The sequence below is a fragment of the Alligator mississippiensis genome, chromosome 3 (assembly GCF_030867095.1).
Source record: "Alligator mississippiensis isolate rAllMis1 chromosome 3, rAllMis1, whole genome shotgun sequence".
In the NCBI taxonomy this organism is placed as follows: Eukaryota; Metazoa; Chordata; order Crocodylia; family Alligatoridae; genus Alligator; species Alligator mississippiensis.
Window position 1 is genome coordinate 240,199,653 of NC_081826.1, and position 15,682 is coordinate 240,215,334.

The 15,682-nt window shown below is 41.8% G+C and overlaps 1 protein-coding gene across 14 annotated transcripts in view; it reads left to right on the forward strand.

The window, feature by feature from the left end:
- Positions 1 to 15,682, forward strand: part of KIAA0825 (KIAA0825 ortholog) — a 426,905-nt gene that overhangs the window by 151,254 nt on the left and 259,969 nt on the right. For all 14 annotated transcript variants that reach the window (XR_009461085.1, XR_009461086.1, XR_002089181.2 and 11 more), the window contains one exon: positions 3,443 to 3,625. Coding sequence is in view for 11 of the 14 variants with exons in the window: in XM_019483483.2 (XP_019339028.2) it covers positions 3,443 to 3,625 (183 nt within the window). In the remaining 3 variants the exon portion in view is untranslated. The remainder of the gene's footprint in view (positions 1 to 3,442; positions 3,626 to 15,682) is intronic.

Consider the following 15,682-nt stretch of genomic DNA (forward strand, 5'->3'; position numbering starts at 1 on the left):
TATCTGCTTCTTTTGGAAGCAAATTTTCTCCCGACAGGCACATGTGTAGACATGCACTCAAGGAAAGGTTACTGTGCAGTAAACTTTTTGAGCATTAATTGCATGTGTAGACATGCCCTGACGTACTTTAGCATATCTGCTAGGATGCACAGCTTTTCCAATTGAGAAGCTCCTGAATTATCTTAAAAGGTAATCAGGACTCGTAGTCGAGATGATATCTTTTATTAGACCAACAAAATTTTTGCAAAAAAAATTTATTTAATTGCAAGCTTTCGGGCACAAACACCAGGTGATGGAGAAAAGATTGTAAAAGTTCTCCTGGGTAGAAATGAAAGTTCATATTTCATAGGATTTCACAGAGGAGTCAATAGATGGAATACTCCTCTGGGTAGTCAGTTCATAGCTGGTATGAAGACTCTCACTTTCTGTGAGGATGTGTGATGATGCAAATTACCTTGAAACAAAGGCAGGAGCAGGATCTCAGGTTTTGCGTGGTCACAGTTGCTTCCTGCTTGGAAAAATATGAAGATTTCATGTTTTAAAAATTATGAACTTTGTAATGGTTGGTCCAGGAGTGCATGTTTTCTTTTTCCCCATCCTAATTATGACCCTGCAATTGAAGACAGATCTACCCTTTGAGATCCCTAAGATTTGCCAGTGAAGGGGCTCTGCTTAGGAAATGAGAAGGACGGGAACTTTGGGCTGCAAATATGTTTTAACATTCCAACTCATTCCTTTTTTTTACCCTCCTGTTTATTTGGAGAAATCTGTGTTTGTGTTTTGGTTTTTTTGTTCCTTTTTTTTGGTTGTTTTTTCACTCTGCCCTATATTGAAATGTATTCTGAAAGAGAGAGTCTGTTGTGACCTTAAGATTTTGAGTTACCCTGAGAGTCTGTCATTTTCATGGAAACTAAACCCACCAAATAAAATATATTTGTGCAACTCCTAATGATAGTTTTAAATGCAGAATTGACACTGAAATTGAGATTTAAAATTTGGTTTTGATTCTGTAGTGTAAGAGTGCTGTTGTAGCGGTGAGAATCCAGAAATTATGAGAGAGGCCAGAATTTCTTAGGATGGTATCTTTTATTGGGCCAACTATGTTTTTATTCTGGGCATTCTGAAACTGCCTGTCATTCAAAAAACTGCACCAAAGCCTTTATAGGTTTAGATAGGCATCCCCATTACTGTATTTGCATTGCATGTACTGCATTACATGTAATTTGAGAGATTTGGCAATAGTAAACCCAGTATCTATGAAAGAGGTTGTACTAGATGACCCTCAATTCTGTAATTCTAAACAATAATGAAGGAAGGCTTAAAACATGCCAGAAAATTTCAGAGCTATTGTCAGCCACATATTAGTTATGATAAAATTGAAGTACAAAATGATTAGGAAAATTGTCCAAAGTCACTCACCAGGAATAAAACTCTGGTTTTCCATTCTCTGCTTTAATCCTGAACTAAATGTTCTGGAATAAGGCCACTTTAAGTATACTTGGGATATATATTAGGTGATATTTTGGATGTTCATGTATTATACAGAATGTTGTAAGATTAGACTCAGACTGTTGTAGTTGCTCTATGCCCTAACATTAAGAACCTCCTTCCCTAATAGTTTTCTTGAAAAATCTGAGTTTGTCAAATATCTAAGTACTGGTAGAGTATTTTCAATTCAGCATGAACCTGGTTTAAATTATTGGACCACAGGGAATATTGGATGCCTCCCTTTTCACATATGATGATCCAACCCATTTATTATTCTTAGTTTTGCCTGTACATGAACGATCCAGTAATAATTCAAAAAATAAAAAGAACTTATTGGAGTGAATATCTAGATAGTGTGTGTGTGTGTGTGTGTGTGTATATATATATATATATATATATATATATATAGTGTATATTTATATATAGTAAATAGATAAGTTTCTCATTCTATAGTTGTATTGGGGGTTCTAATGACAGACTTATGAAGCAAACTGGAGGTTCTTTGTGGACTTTGGGTCAGATTTTCATAAGGTAGTTTTAGGTACTTAAAGAAACAAATAGGTGCCCATTAGATTTTAGATTCTTTTGAGAGCCCTGCTGTCATGCCCATGTCAAAAGAGACATGCTAATGTGAAGCAAACTACAAAGGAGGGAAGATAGTTGGATATTACCTTGGAATTGTGGAAGATGCTGGAGAATAACAGAATCTAAGATGAGGAATCATATAGGTAGCTCCACCTTGATGGGTCACTTAGGAAGGAAAAATCATTTCCCTACTTGCTTTAACAGAAATTCAGGATAACTCAAAATCTTATTGTCACAACAGATCCTCTCTTTCAGTATATATTTCAATTTAGGATTTCAAATAATTTCCTATTCTGTATCAGGACAAACTCAAAACTTCTCAAAGTTCTTCATGAAAAATAAGTTGGACCAATAACTCATTAGTTGGGGCACTCACCTTGCATGTGGGAAAACCAATTTCAGGTTTCTGTTGTGTTTGATCCAGTGCTTGATCTCTGTAGAACCAATGTTGTCTATTCTGAGATGGAGTATCAGTTTCTTCCACCTCAGGTAAATATTTACAAACATATTGAGGCAGAGAGAGCCTTTTTTTTACCTTTTTAAAACTTTATTATACAAATATTAAAAATAAATTGTGAAAGTTCAAAGGCACATGGCCCTCCTAGCAGCAGTGTTTGAAACACTGGTTAGCAACAAAAAAAGAAAATCACCTTGTCACCGGAGATTGAAACCCCTCTCCTCCATGCCCCTCAGGGATTACACATGTAGGATCATTTGTCCATCCTCCACCTTTCAGGGGGCCCTCTCAGTGGCCCAGTATCTATATTTTGTCCAAACTGGTCCACATTTTGTTGCAAAGTGAAGTGTCCATATTCAAATGTGTCATGTGCCCAAACCAGAAAGCAAAAGAGTTGTAAGACATCATTAGAGCTGGCTGCTGCAGCTTTTCAAAGTCACCATCCCAGCCTGGCCTGGCAGGAAATTGGCCAGGCAGCTCATGCTCCCTTTGGCTGCTCAGTATGGGATAGAGAGTATGTACACTGCCTCAGAGAAGTCTAAATCCAGCATGCCAAAGAGAGTACTGAGAGCAGCAAAGAGCAGTTGCAGGCACCAGGAAGACATGGAAGGTTTCCTCCACGTCCTCCTTGCACAAAGGGCAGGCCACTGATGTGCTGGGTCTAAATGATGAACAACAGTGCCTGTGTCCAGGACTCCAAGTAGAAGCTGCCACTGGAGCTCTCTAGTGAGGGAGAGAGAGAGATTCTTATTATTTGGGTACTGGGCTGAGATGGCCAAGAATCAGGTTCAAGACCATGGTGTGAACTGAGGATTTTTTATGTTGTCAAGATATTTTTGATTTAGCTGACGTTTTACCATCAGATTGCTTCCATGGATGACATTGTGCTTTCTCTCTTTTTGTCCCCTACAGATTCGATATTGCAGCAATTTTAATGTCCACTGAAAATATACTGTGGTCAGTTTGCAGCTCGGTGAGGGAATTCCTGAATCCACATAAAGACAGAGACCCTAAAATCTATAAAATACACAATCAGTGCAACAATCTGCTTACTGTACTGGCCATTTTGACTGCACCTTTGAAGAATCTATATGAGTAAGTATGAGAGTAATGTTTAGCACAAAGTAAAATTGACCATATGTCTTCATTAGACTTACAAGCAGAAGGTGGAGGATCTATGACATATTTTTGTATTGAACTATAAATATAGCCTATAAAGAAGACACAACTTGATACATCTTGACAGCTTCTGATCTACACATTTGATTTTTATTTCCCAGTTAGTATTATGAGTTAATCTTCTTAGGCTTTATCCAAAGACCATTTAAGCTAGTGGGATTTTTTTCTAGCACCTTCAGTGAACTTTGGATAAGGGATATCATACTTGCTAGGCCTATGCGAAACAGAAAGTATTCGCTTTGGATTTGGCGATTCGGAGGAACAGTGATTTGATTCGGTGATTCAAATCACTGTCTCTATTCGATTCATCCGAATCCGTATCTGAAGATATTCAGCGTCAAATCATATTCAGCCATAGACTATACAGGCAGGCAGCGCTGGCAGGAGCAGCTGGGGAGCAGCTGGATGAGCCCCTACTTGAGCCTGCAGCCCCAGGAGAAGCAACGGCTTGTCTGGCTTGCTTCCCTGACTGCCTGGGTGAGGCAGGCAGTCCTGGCAGCCCCAGGAGAAGCCACAGGGCCTGGGGGGAATGATCGGGGAGCTGGGGGATCAAACCGGGAACTGGGGAATCAAACCGGGAATCTGGGGGAAACCCCTGTTCATTTCCCCAGCCCCTGAGCTCCTGGTCATTTCACCCAGCCCCTGCAGCTTCTCCCAGGGCTGCCAGCACTGCCTGTTTTGCCCTGGAGGGGGAGCAGCCAGAAGAGCCATGGCTTGAGCCAGCAGCCCCGGTAGAAGCTGCGGGGGCTGGGGGGAATGAACAGGGAGCTGGGGGAATGATTGGGGGCTGAGGCAATGAACAGGGGCTTTCCCCCAGCTCTCAGTTCAATTCCCCAGTTCCCGGTTTAGTCCCCCAGCTCCCCAAGCATTCCCCCTAGCTCCAAATCATTCTCCCAGCTCCCCAATCATTCCCCCTAGCTCCTGCAGCTTCTCCCAGGGCTGCCAGCACTGCTTGCCTTGTCCCAGTTGGGGGCGGGGGCAGCTGGGGGAGCAGTTGGATGAGCTGTGGTTTCTCCCAGGTCTGCTGGGACTCAAGCTGGGGCTCATCCGGATGCTACTCCAGCTGCTCCCACCGGCATTGCCTAGTGCCTGCCTGTACAGTCTATAGCTGAATCTTTCTGAATTGATTTGGAGGTTTCCAATTCAATTCAGAGAGATTATTGGGTCTCCCAATTCAATTTGGATTTGGAGATAGTCAATAGAAGCTAAAAAGGCCCATTATGATTATCTAGTCTGAGCTCCAGTATAATATAGGCCATAGAATTTTACCTAGTAATTAGGACAGCAAGCAATTCATTTCTGCTTCATCTAGGATACATTTTTAGAAATCTTTACCTTCTTGACTTAAAACATAGTGAATTATTTATTGTATTCTTAGAAACATTTTTCCAGTTATAACCTTCCATGATTGTTACATTTGTACTTTTTTAGCAGCCTGTAGTAGTCTAATTTCAGTTTCTAGACTTTGAGCCTTGTCAATACTTTGTCTGCTAGATAAGTTACTGATCCCATGAATATGGGAGTATCTTACCCCATACTTACATAAGAACATAAGTAATGTCATACTGAGCCAAAATGGTGGCCCAACTAGTTCAGTATCCTACTACTGACAGACAGTGGCAGAACTGGATGCTATGGAGGGTGCTCATAGGGCATATCTAGAGTGATCTATCATTATCCTCCCTGACATCTGCCATCACTGATATAGAGATGTCAGAAGATACATCTCTGACTATCCTGTTAATAGCTATTGATAGATTTACCACCTATTAACTCATCTTGTCTTGTTTTGAACCTGGCTATGCTATCTGCCACTACAACTTCCTGTGGTGATTAGTTCCCTACTTGGATTTTTTAAAATAACGTAATGAAATGATTTGTTGGTTACTAGACTGGTAGGAAAATTGTTTATTTCAATGACTCTTAAATACACTCTAAAGATTAAGTTACAGACATTACATAGGAGTTATGCCATTGCCTTCAGTAGAGGTAGGATTTCATCCTGAATTTTTTGTTCAAAAATCAAACATCAAAAAGAAACTAGTTTGGATTTTATTACATCATGAGAAAACTGGAGGGACATTTAAACCATTTTGTGCCATTTTTCTAATCACTGTTTTTACAGATTTGCCTTGTCTCTTGAATAACAAGAAGTGATCTAATAACATGAAAATTAAGTGAACTCTAAAGGCATGTCCAGATGAGCGCATGTGTGTGTTTCCCCAGGAAATGCCCCTGCATGTATACTCTAATGCATAGCAAATAGCCCTGGGTGGGGTAGGGGAGGCTGGGGCCAGCACCTGGGTTGGCTCCAGCAGCTTACCTGGGACCCGATGGCCTCCTGAGGCTCCAGCAGTGGTGATCTGGGCATGCGGAGCCAGGCTGGCAGCCAGAGCATGGTGCTGGCCAGCCAGGCTCTGGTTTCAAGCAGTGCACGTGGTAGCAGTGTGTGCCACCCCGCTTTTTTTCTGACATAGGTTTTTTTGACACCGGGATCTCCTGCATGTGAGTGCCTGCATGTGTGCCCGTGTGGGTACGTGTCCTAAGAGTATGAATATTTGGCACAACAAATGTCACATTCAACCACGCTGTGCTTGGTGTATAGGCTCTAATGTGTGCTACTACTTGTATTCAAAGAATGACATTATCCACCTCAGCCCAGTGTTGCCATGTGCTGTATAAGCATACTGCCTAATAGAAAAGGGCAATTAAGGGTGGACTGAATAAGTTTACACTTTGAATTTTGGGCACAATATTATCAAATACTTTTAAAGACAAGAGATGTATAAATCTCAGTATTTTAAATTGATTTAAATTGATTTAGTTGAAACTCACTTTGCTTAATCAATCATGTTAAAATTTAATGGGACCATGAAAAAAAGTTCATTAGATACAAAAAATTGAATGTTTGATGAAGCATAAAAATGCTTTAATAACATTATTTAAAAAGATCACATAACAAAAGCTCTGTAAATGTTACACCAAATCCTTTATTTGTATATATCTTGCTGAACCTAAGCCCATATTGTATCCTTACTTATGGGACTTCCTGCTTTTAGTTTATGGGCTGAGATCAACAAAATATTTTGCACTACAACCAGGGATGCTGTGCCTTTTTCTGCGTCATTATAGCTAATAAATACAAGAAGACACGTCTATCTTTATATGTAAGATGTGAACAAATACTTTTTATTGATAGCAAATAAATTAATAAATATGACATGTTTTCTGCATTAAATTAATAGATCAGTACATTCCATGAGCTTTACTTACTCTATATGAAACACATGAATAATCTGGTTGCCCAACTTTTCTCCTTATAAGACCCTACTTTCACTTGATTATAATTGCCTCAAACTGTTAATTTCTTGAGCTGAAATTTTCTGTGTAGGGTGTCCGCCACTGGATGGATGGATGGATGGATGGATGGATGGATGGATGGATGGATGGATGGATGGATGGATGCATTCATTCATTCATTTAATTAAAAAACAGTTCAGCTATTTCTAGGAACAAACATGGTTGGACACATGCATTGGATTGTTCATATTAAGAGCATCTTTGGGCCTTTGACATGCATAGGGCCCACACTTCAGAGCAGGAAGGTGGCTATTGTGTCAGGGATATATTTTTTCCCATTCCCATGACAAGCTATCTTTGCCAAAAGTATGAGTAAGGGTTTACCCAGGGAGGTGGCCAGCTGATTTCATGGAGAGATTGTGGAGCCAGCCACCATTTTCATGGACTGATTGAGGGCTCTGCCCCCCCACCCTCCCCAGCCGTGACGGACAGGGGCAGCAGCCATTTGGGTTCCCCTTCCTGCTGGGAGTTCCCTCTGCCTCCTTTCCCCTATGGTGGTCTGCACGGCTGGGCTGCAGCACTTTGAGGACTGCTGGCTCCCTCTGGGAGCCAACATTTTATTTTCAGTAAGTTTTCTTTTTTTTCATGTATTTTGCAGACATTTCTTGCTTTCATGATTTCCATGAAATCACAATTTCAGTAGATCCCTGCATATGTAAAAAATATCACGTTGCATGTATTCAGACAGTTGTTGAGACTTATGTGTAGGAATGGTAATGATCAATTAAACACAGGCTGGAGGAGTTGGAACAGAAAGTGTCAATGTTGTGGATATGGACGGAAGAGCATGCTTCCCTTTAGAATCTGGACTGAAACCTAAGATTCCCAAGTCTGACCATTCTTCTGCTGTTAGCAAGTATTTTTGAAACCTACTGGCAGTGTATGTTTTTATCACCCTCTAGTTACAGTCTTTATGGATAATGACAGCCTAATATTGCTGTTAGTTACTTAGCTCAAGAAGAAAAGGTCTGTGCAGTGGATTTAAAGATTGCACCCTGTTAATGATTATGTGAATTCCAGTATGATGCCACATATTTCTGTATTTTCTATTTCCTAGTTTCTTTTAAAAAGCAAATTTTAGATGCACATGTACAGACAGGTACAAATACCTGTGTTAAAAGAACACTCTGAAACTGTGAAGCCAAGCATTCAAAAATAGAAAAGTGGCAGAATTAAAGATGCCTAAGCAACCTTAATTAGCCTCCTTGTTTGTATATGGTACAGTATTTACTTACATGGTGATCTTTACTTACATGTGATCATCACCTGCTGGATTTCATTATCCAACGCAGGGCGTTTAGGGCTCACACCAAGGCTAAAGCCCTTGACTTCAAAAGGGCCAACTTCAATGAGCTTAGGAGACTAGTGGGGGAGGCACAAAGGGCACAGAAGGTAGAGGAAATGGGAGTCCACAAGGAATGGTCATACCTTAAGGGGGCAATCCTCCAGGCCCAAAGGATAACAGTCCCTAAGAGAAGCAAGGTGGGTAAGAGTGCTCAGAAACCCCCTTGGCTCAGCAAGGGCATACGGGAATGCCGGAGGACTAAAGTGGGGGGGCGTACAACCAGTGGAAGGGAGGAGCTATCACCAAGGAGGAGTATTCCTTCTCAGCCCAGGAGTGTAGGAGGGCTATTAGGAAGGCCAAAGCAGAGATGGAACTCAGGCTAGCATCCAGGATTAAGGACAACAAAAAGTCCTTTTTCAAGTACATTGGGAGCAAGAAGGGGGCAGCAGGCAATGTAGGGCCCCTGCAAGATACAAGCGGTAATCTTGTGGCCACGCCAGACAAGGAAGCTGATATTTTTAACAGTTTCTTTGCCTCTGTTTTCTTGAACAGGGACCAGGATATCCCACCTACCAGACGTAGAGACAATCTTGGGGATAGCTCTACCAAGCCTTCAGTCAGCGCAGGTGTAGTTAGGGATCTTCTGGAAGGGTTAGACATTTTTAAATCTGTAGGTCCAGATGCCCTCCACCCAAGGGTGCTGAGGGAGCTGGCAGGGGTCATTGCGGAGCCCTTGGCCCGGCTGTATGAGCATTCATGGTCATCTGGCCAGGTGCCGGGGGATTGGAAACTGGCTAATGTGGTCCCTATTTTCAAGAAGGGGAGGAAGGAGGACCCAAGTAATTATAGACCTGTAAGCCCCACCTTGGTGCTTGGGAAGATCTTGGAGAGAATCATCAAGGAGCACATCTGTGGGGGGCCTGCAGAGGAGATCATGCTCAGGGGCAATCAGCATGAGTTCATCAAAGGCAGGTCCTGCCAGACCAACCTGATTGTCCTTTATGACCAAGTTTCTAAATCTTTGGATGATGGTGTTGCTGTGGATGTAGTCTTTCTAGACTTTAGGAAGGCCTTTGACACTGTCTCTCACTCCATCCTCATCAATAAATTAAGCGACTGCGGCATTGATGCCTGCACAGTTGGATGGGTAAAAAAATTGGCTGATGGGGTGCACCCAGAGAGTAGTGGTGGATGGGTTGTACTCAACCTGGCAAGATGTGAGCAGTGGGGTACCCCAGGGCTCAGTCCTCGGGCCCACACTGTTTAACATCTTCATCGGCGACTTGGACAAGGGGGTGGAAAGCACGCTGTCCAAGTTTGCTGCTGACACTAAGATATGGAGCGAGGTGGACACACTTGAAGGGAGAGAGAGGCTGCAACTAGATTAAGACAGACTACAAAAGTGGGCAAATGAGAATAGGATGGTGTTCAGCGTAGACAAATGCAGGGTGCTGCACCTTGGGAGAGGGAATCCACAGCATACATACAGGCTGGGGAGTTCCCTTCTTGAAAGCACAGAGGCGGAGAGGGATCTCGGAGTCATTATTGACTCCAAGATGAACATGAGCTGCCAGCAAGGCCAGCCATACCTTGTCATGCATCCAAAGGTGCATCTCAAGCCGGTCCAGAGAAGTGATACTCCCCCTCTATGCGACTTTGGTCAGGCCGCATTTGGAGTACTGCGTCCAGTACTGGGCGCCACACTTCAAAAGGAATGTGGCCAGCCTGGAGAGGGTTCAGAGGAGGGCCACCCGGTTGGTGAGAGGACAGCAGGACAGGCCCTACGAGGAGAGACTGAAGGACCTGAACCTGTTTAGCCTCAGCAAGAGGAGGCTGAGGGGGGACCTGGTGGCTGCCTACAAGCTCATCAGGGGGGATCAACAGGAAATAGGCAGAGCCCTTTTCTCCCCAGCACCACCTGGGGTGACAAGGACCAATGGTAATAAGCTGATAGAGAATAGGTTTAGGTTAGCGATCAGAAGGCAATATTTTACAGTTAGGGTGGCCAAAATCTGGAACCAACTTCCCAGGGAAGTAGTCCTCGCCCCTATCTTGGGCAAATTCAAGAGGAGGTTGGACAATCACCTGTGTGGGGTCTTGTGAACCCAGCATTCATTCCTGCCTGTGGTAGGGGGTCAGGCTAGATGATCTGTTCAGGTCCCTCCTGACCCTAGTTACTATGAAACTATGAAAGTACTATGGTCATCTCTGGTTTTCCACAGGATTGCTGCCTCATTCAAGTGCTGAGAATGAATCTGCCCTAGGGATAAATCAGAATAGTATAGCAAGGGAGGCTATTATCAGTAGGATGTGTGTGTCATTTGTTTCTGATATAATAAGATTTGGAGTGAATAAGAAAGGGAACTGCAGGGGAGGTGCAAAGCATCCTGGGATGCTGGGGGACTGAGTTAACTAATTTAGGTTAAATAAGTTTATTGAACTTCTGTCCCAGATGCCCTCCAGATTCAAATTAAGTCTGATACTACCTCTGGCCAGGTTTATCTTACACTGCTTTTGAAAGCGGTTTATGTGCACTGAATTTCAGTTGTTACAGATTTGAACTGGTTTCTGATCAGTCATAGCGGTTTATGTGTAATTTCTGTCCCTAACGTATGACAGTTCCACTTAAGCCTTCACACTGCTTTCTGTAATGTTCTTAGGGTAGCTCAGGTCAGAGCAGATTTCCAGTTGTCTCATGCTGACAAAAAGGCTATAGTGTCTTCCATTGCCTAAGATAATGGTAAAGTTCTATTTACTTTCCTGCTAATGTTTGTGTATATTAGGAATTCTCAACAAGGGTGTCTAGCACTGTTTGGTTTACAAACATAATTCACATAATAAACCCAGAGGTTTCAAATATAGCACTCCATAGTTGTGATCTTTCTGAGTTCTTTGCAACAAACTGTAGGCAAATCTATAGGCAAAAACAGAGTTAAAATAAAGAGCTGGCATTTTCCTAGAGGTGCCTAGAATCTGAAAAAGGTTGAGAACCACTGGTGTATAAGATATCAGGATATGTTGTCTTTTCGAAAATTACAATTTCAGATTGCTTGGAAAATATAGTTTCAATATTTATTCTGTCCTATTTATTGTCCAATTCAAGGAGTAGTAGTAGTTTATTTACAGTTTTTGTTAAAACAATGCAGTACAATTGACCATGAAATTATCTAAGTAAAAATAGTCGCCTCTTGTTTTAATAGTTGCAAATATTTCTTTGTTTTTAGGAGATGCAAGTTACAACTTGTGCAATTCACAATTCATAATTATAGAGCACCAAATCCTTCAAAATGTACAAGGGAACACTATTAGAATGCATCTTGTTGGCATCTCATCATTTCACACCTGCACTGAGTCTTACAAGATCAATTCTCACCTTGTCATACCCTACAGAAGAATAAAACTACTGTAACTTGGGTTCTTGCTGTGGTATTAAATACTCTCACAGATGCTATCCACCACTTTCAGATTATAGGCAGCTGCCTGAACATATCTTACAGTCAAAACAAATTTTCCACTAACTATTACTGTACTTCTGTCAGAAGAGTAGTTGAATTCAACTGTCTGGCACAGAGTTAGATTTTTTTTTCCTGGCAAGACTTATTGCCAGCAGTGGACACTGAGAACTGCTGGCACTGAGGATTAATTAATTATTAGTATACACTTCATTCTTTATAATATTTAATGATATTATTATGTTTAAACAATATATATCCTTAAAGTGATAACAGGTTTCCACATCAGTTTTGAAATTTGATATAGAAGTTTTTTTCCCCAAACCTCATGATTCAGAATCCAAATGTCTGTGTCACCTGTTTGATAGTATAAAAGCTCTAACGATCTTTATTTAATTTGTTCTATTACAAAAATTTCTGTAACTCTTCAGTGTGTATTCTTGAAGAAGTATATGTTTTCTGAGAGAGTAAGAGTGACTAGGCTTTATCAAAACTGTTATTTTGATAATATCAATACTGAATTCAAGACCATTTTGAATTTAAGATTACCCCCCCAATAATTAGACTCCATTCATGGAAAAATTATAAATGTGTTATAATTTCCCATGTATAGAATCTAATTATTGGAGAGTAGTCTTAAATTTGTCCCTTCCACATAGTTTTGCAGCAGGGAAAGCAGTGGCAAGGAGGCAAGCAGTGGGGGGAGGAGTCAAGTGGCCTGACCCCTGTCCTTTGGAGCTTGCTCCCTTGCCACCTGTCTCCCACAACACATGCCCCCCCCCTTCTTGCCATCTGGCGCCTGTTTCCCCTTGTCACCTGTGCCCCTGGGGCCTTCCTCCATACTGCCTTCTCCTTCCTATCTGTACCCTCTGGCACCTGTCCTCTCTGCTTTCCATGCCCTGTCCTCCCTGGTGCTTGTGCCCCAGAAGTGCCTCTCCCCCTGCTGCCTGTTCCCTCTGTATCACTGCTTCTTACTCTCCACTGTGATTCCAGCTCTGGCTCCAGACAGACAGACAGCAATGGTGGGCTGGGAGCAGCTCTGGTCCCATGTTGATCCTTTGTTCATTATTAGAAAACCAAGTCTCTATGTATGTGGAATTAGGTAATAGCGAGCATTTGTGCCCTGTACTTCTGGATACTAATGTAGCCCAATTAATAAATAAAAATAACAACACTGTTCTACTTAAGGGATGCCTTATATCCTCTTGGGTTTTAATCTAGTTTAGGAGATCTATTATAATATAGAAAGATTTTTAAAAACTAAATAAAGCTCTATTAAAATAGCTATATATTATTACTCTGTCCATTAACTACATTTTAATTCTTAAAGGAACTTGGAAAGTTTACATGGATAATATTTTTATTCCCCCTCTCTCCCATATCCATTCCCAGGCTTGGGAAACGCAACACACCCTTGCAACATAGGGCTACCTAAAATTTTAATGATGTATTATCCATTATTAAAATTCCTCTCAAAAATATACTGGTAGCATTTGAAACTGCAAAGAAAGAAGGAAATAGATACTTGGTATTTCTGTTAGTATACTAGGGCAAATCTACCTCTCCTGAAGTCAGTGAGCAATAAACTCATAGTTGAGGCAGCTAAGAAAAGGGAAACTCCCTAGTGTAGGGATACGACCTGACATCGTCATCACAAATGAAGAGGCCAAGAAGGTCTTGATTGTGGATGTAACCATCCCCTTCGAGAACTGGGGCCAAGCTTTCACCGACGCCTGGGCTCACAAGCAGGAGAAGTACACCTTGCTGGCCAACATCCTGAGGGGCCGTGGCTACAACGTGACGGTCAACGTGCTCATCGTGGGAATGCTCGGAGCCTGGGACCCCAGCAACAAGAGCGTCCTGTGTGCCTGCCACGTCTCCCGCCATTACGCCAAGCTGATGCGCTGCCTCATGGTGTCCGACACCATCCGTTGGTCCCATGACATCTACGTGGAACACATCACAGGCCAACGCCAGTTCTCCAACCCCACCAGACGAATCTCCGCCGGACCAGACCCAGAGGGGACCGCCTGAACCCCCCTCTGCACCAGTTGCACCTTCACTTTGAGAGGATTCTTCAACAGCGGACGACCCCGCTCCACCCAAAGAGGACCGCCGCAATGAGACTCTATATGGACTGAGACACTTTTTTCTTCAAACCACTTCTTCCACCATTGCGGACCATTGTAATGGTTTTGTGTGTATCTATCTTCTTTCTCTGTCAGCGTCGTGAACTCCCTCTCTTCCCTTCCGCCTTCCCCCCGCCCCCGGGCTTAGTTGGCTACTATTGTATGTCCTGTAACCTAGTTGCGTTCCCCTCCTCACCTCCATCCCTCTATTGTTAGTCCCTCGCTTGGGCGCTATGTATTTCCCTACTGGCTTTGTCATCTTTTTTGGATTCACAATCCTAAACATCTACTAATAAAGTAGCTAAAGGGATCCTTTAAGTCAGGAATTCTCAACCATTTTCTTCTTGAGGATCCCTCTAGCATGCTATAGAAACTCCACGGCCCACCTATGCCACAACAACTATTTTTCTGCGCATCCAGTAGATTAAATGCTATATTAAAGTGATAGTTATTCAGTTAAAAACCTATATAGTGTCTAATATAAAAAGAAAAGGATAATATAGGTATAAAAATGATAATTGACATAAAATAAATTATACTGACAGATCACCTGGATGGATATACTATCATTATATTATATCAGTTATTCATAGTTGTTGTACCCATATACATCTTTTCTTTTTGAAGTTTCCATTTTCCTAATTTTATACATATTTCATGATTATTTTTATTTTACTTAGTGTAAACTTGTTGCTGGTGCTGAGCAACAATTTTTTTCAAGACATGGGGGTATCTGCGACAAGCACACATGCATATCATGGTCAATGTTCATCCTGGCTTGGTACTTTGTTTTCATTGATGTCATAGCAGAAAATCCAGCTTCACATATGTAGGTGGTATTAAACGGTATCAATACATTCAGTGCTGCAGAAGATGCAGTTCTGTATTCATCAAAAAACTCTCACCAAAGTGTCTCCAGCAGTATTTTGTTAAACCTGGTTCTGAGGGAGCTGTCTGATGAAATGTCAATGTGCTGTTCCTATAGTTTTAGTGGGACAATGGATGGAAGTTTAGCTTCAATATTCTCACTAAAGCGGGTTGTAATCCACGTGTGTGTAGTGGCTTGTTCCATCATGAGTTCAGGGAAATAAGCATTACATTTGTCAAGCAGACCAGATAGACTGCTAGCTGAGGTTTAATTATGTCAAAGTCAATATATCTTTCCTGAGTGAAAGAATGTAAGAGTTCAAACATATCAGTAATGTCCCCACAGACATGAACTTTCCATAGTTGTAGTTTTCTTTTGAATGCCTCAATTCTTTCACATTGGGCAATAAAATTAGTGCTCCCACCTTGTATAGTTTTATTCAGTTTATTATTTTACTGAATATGTCTGTTAGCTAACCCAGTTTTGCCAGCCACACACCATCTTTCAGCATTTTGGCAAGTTCAGGTTTCCTATTGGCTAAGAAAGTATATTTAATCTCAAAAGATGAATTATATATAAGTAAGCCTTCTGCCTTGAGAGAGCCACCTCACTTTTGTATGCATAAGCAGGGAATGGTGCTCTGCCCCCACTTCATCACGAAGTGCAGCAAAGCACCTGAAGTTTGTTTCTTTGGATTTAATGAAGTTAACTGGAGTGTTACCGCTGTGTTCAGTACACTGTGAACACCTAGTTCAATATCTTTAGCAGCAAGCGCCTCACAGTGTGAAAAACAATGTGTCCAAATAGCGCTAGGTGCAATGGCTTTTATTTTCTGCACAACACCAGAATGCTTTCCAGTGATTGCTGTAGCTCCATCAG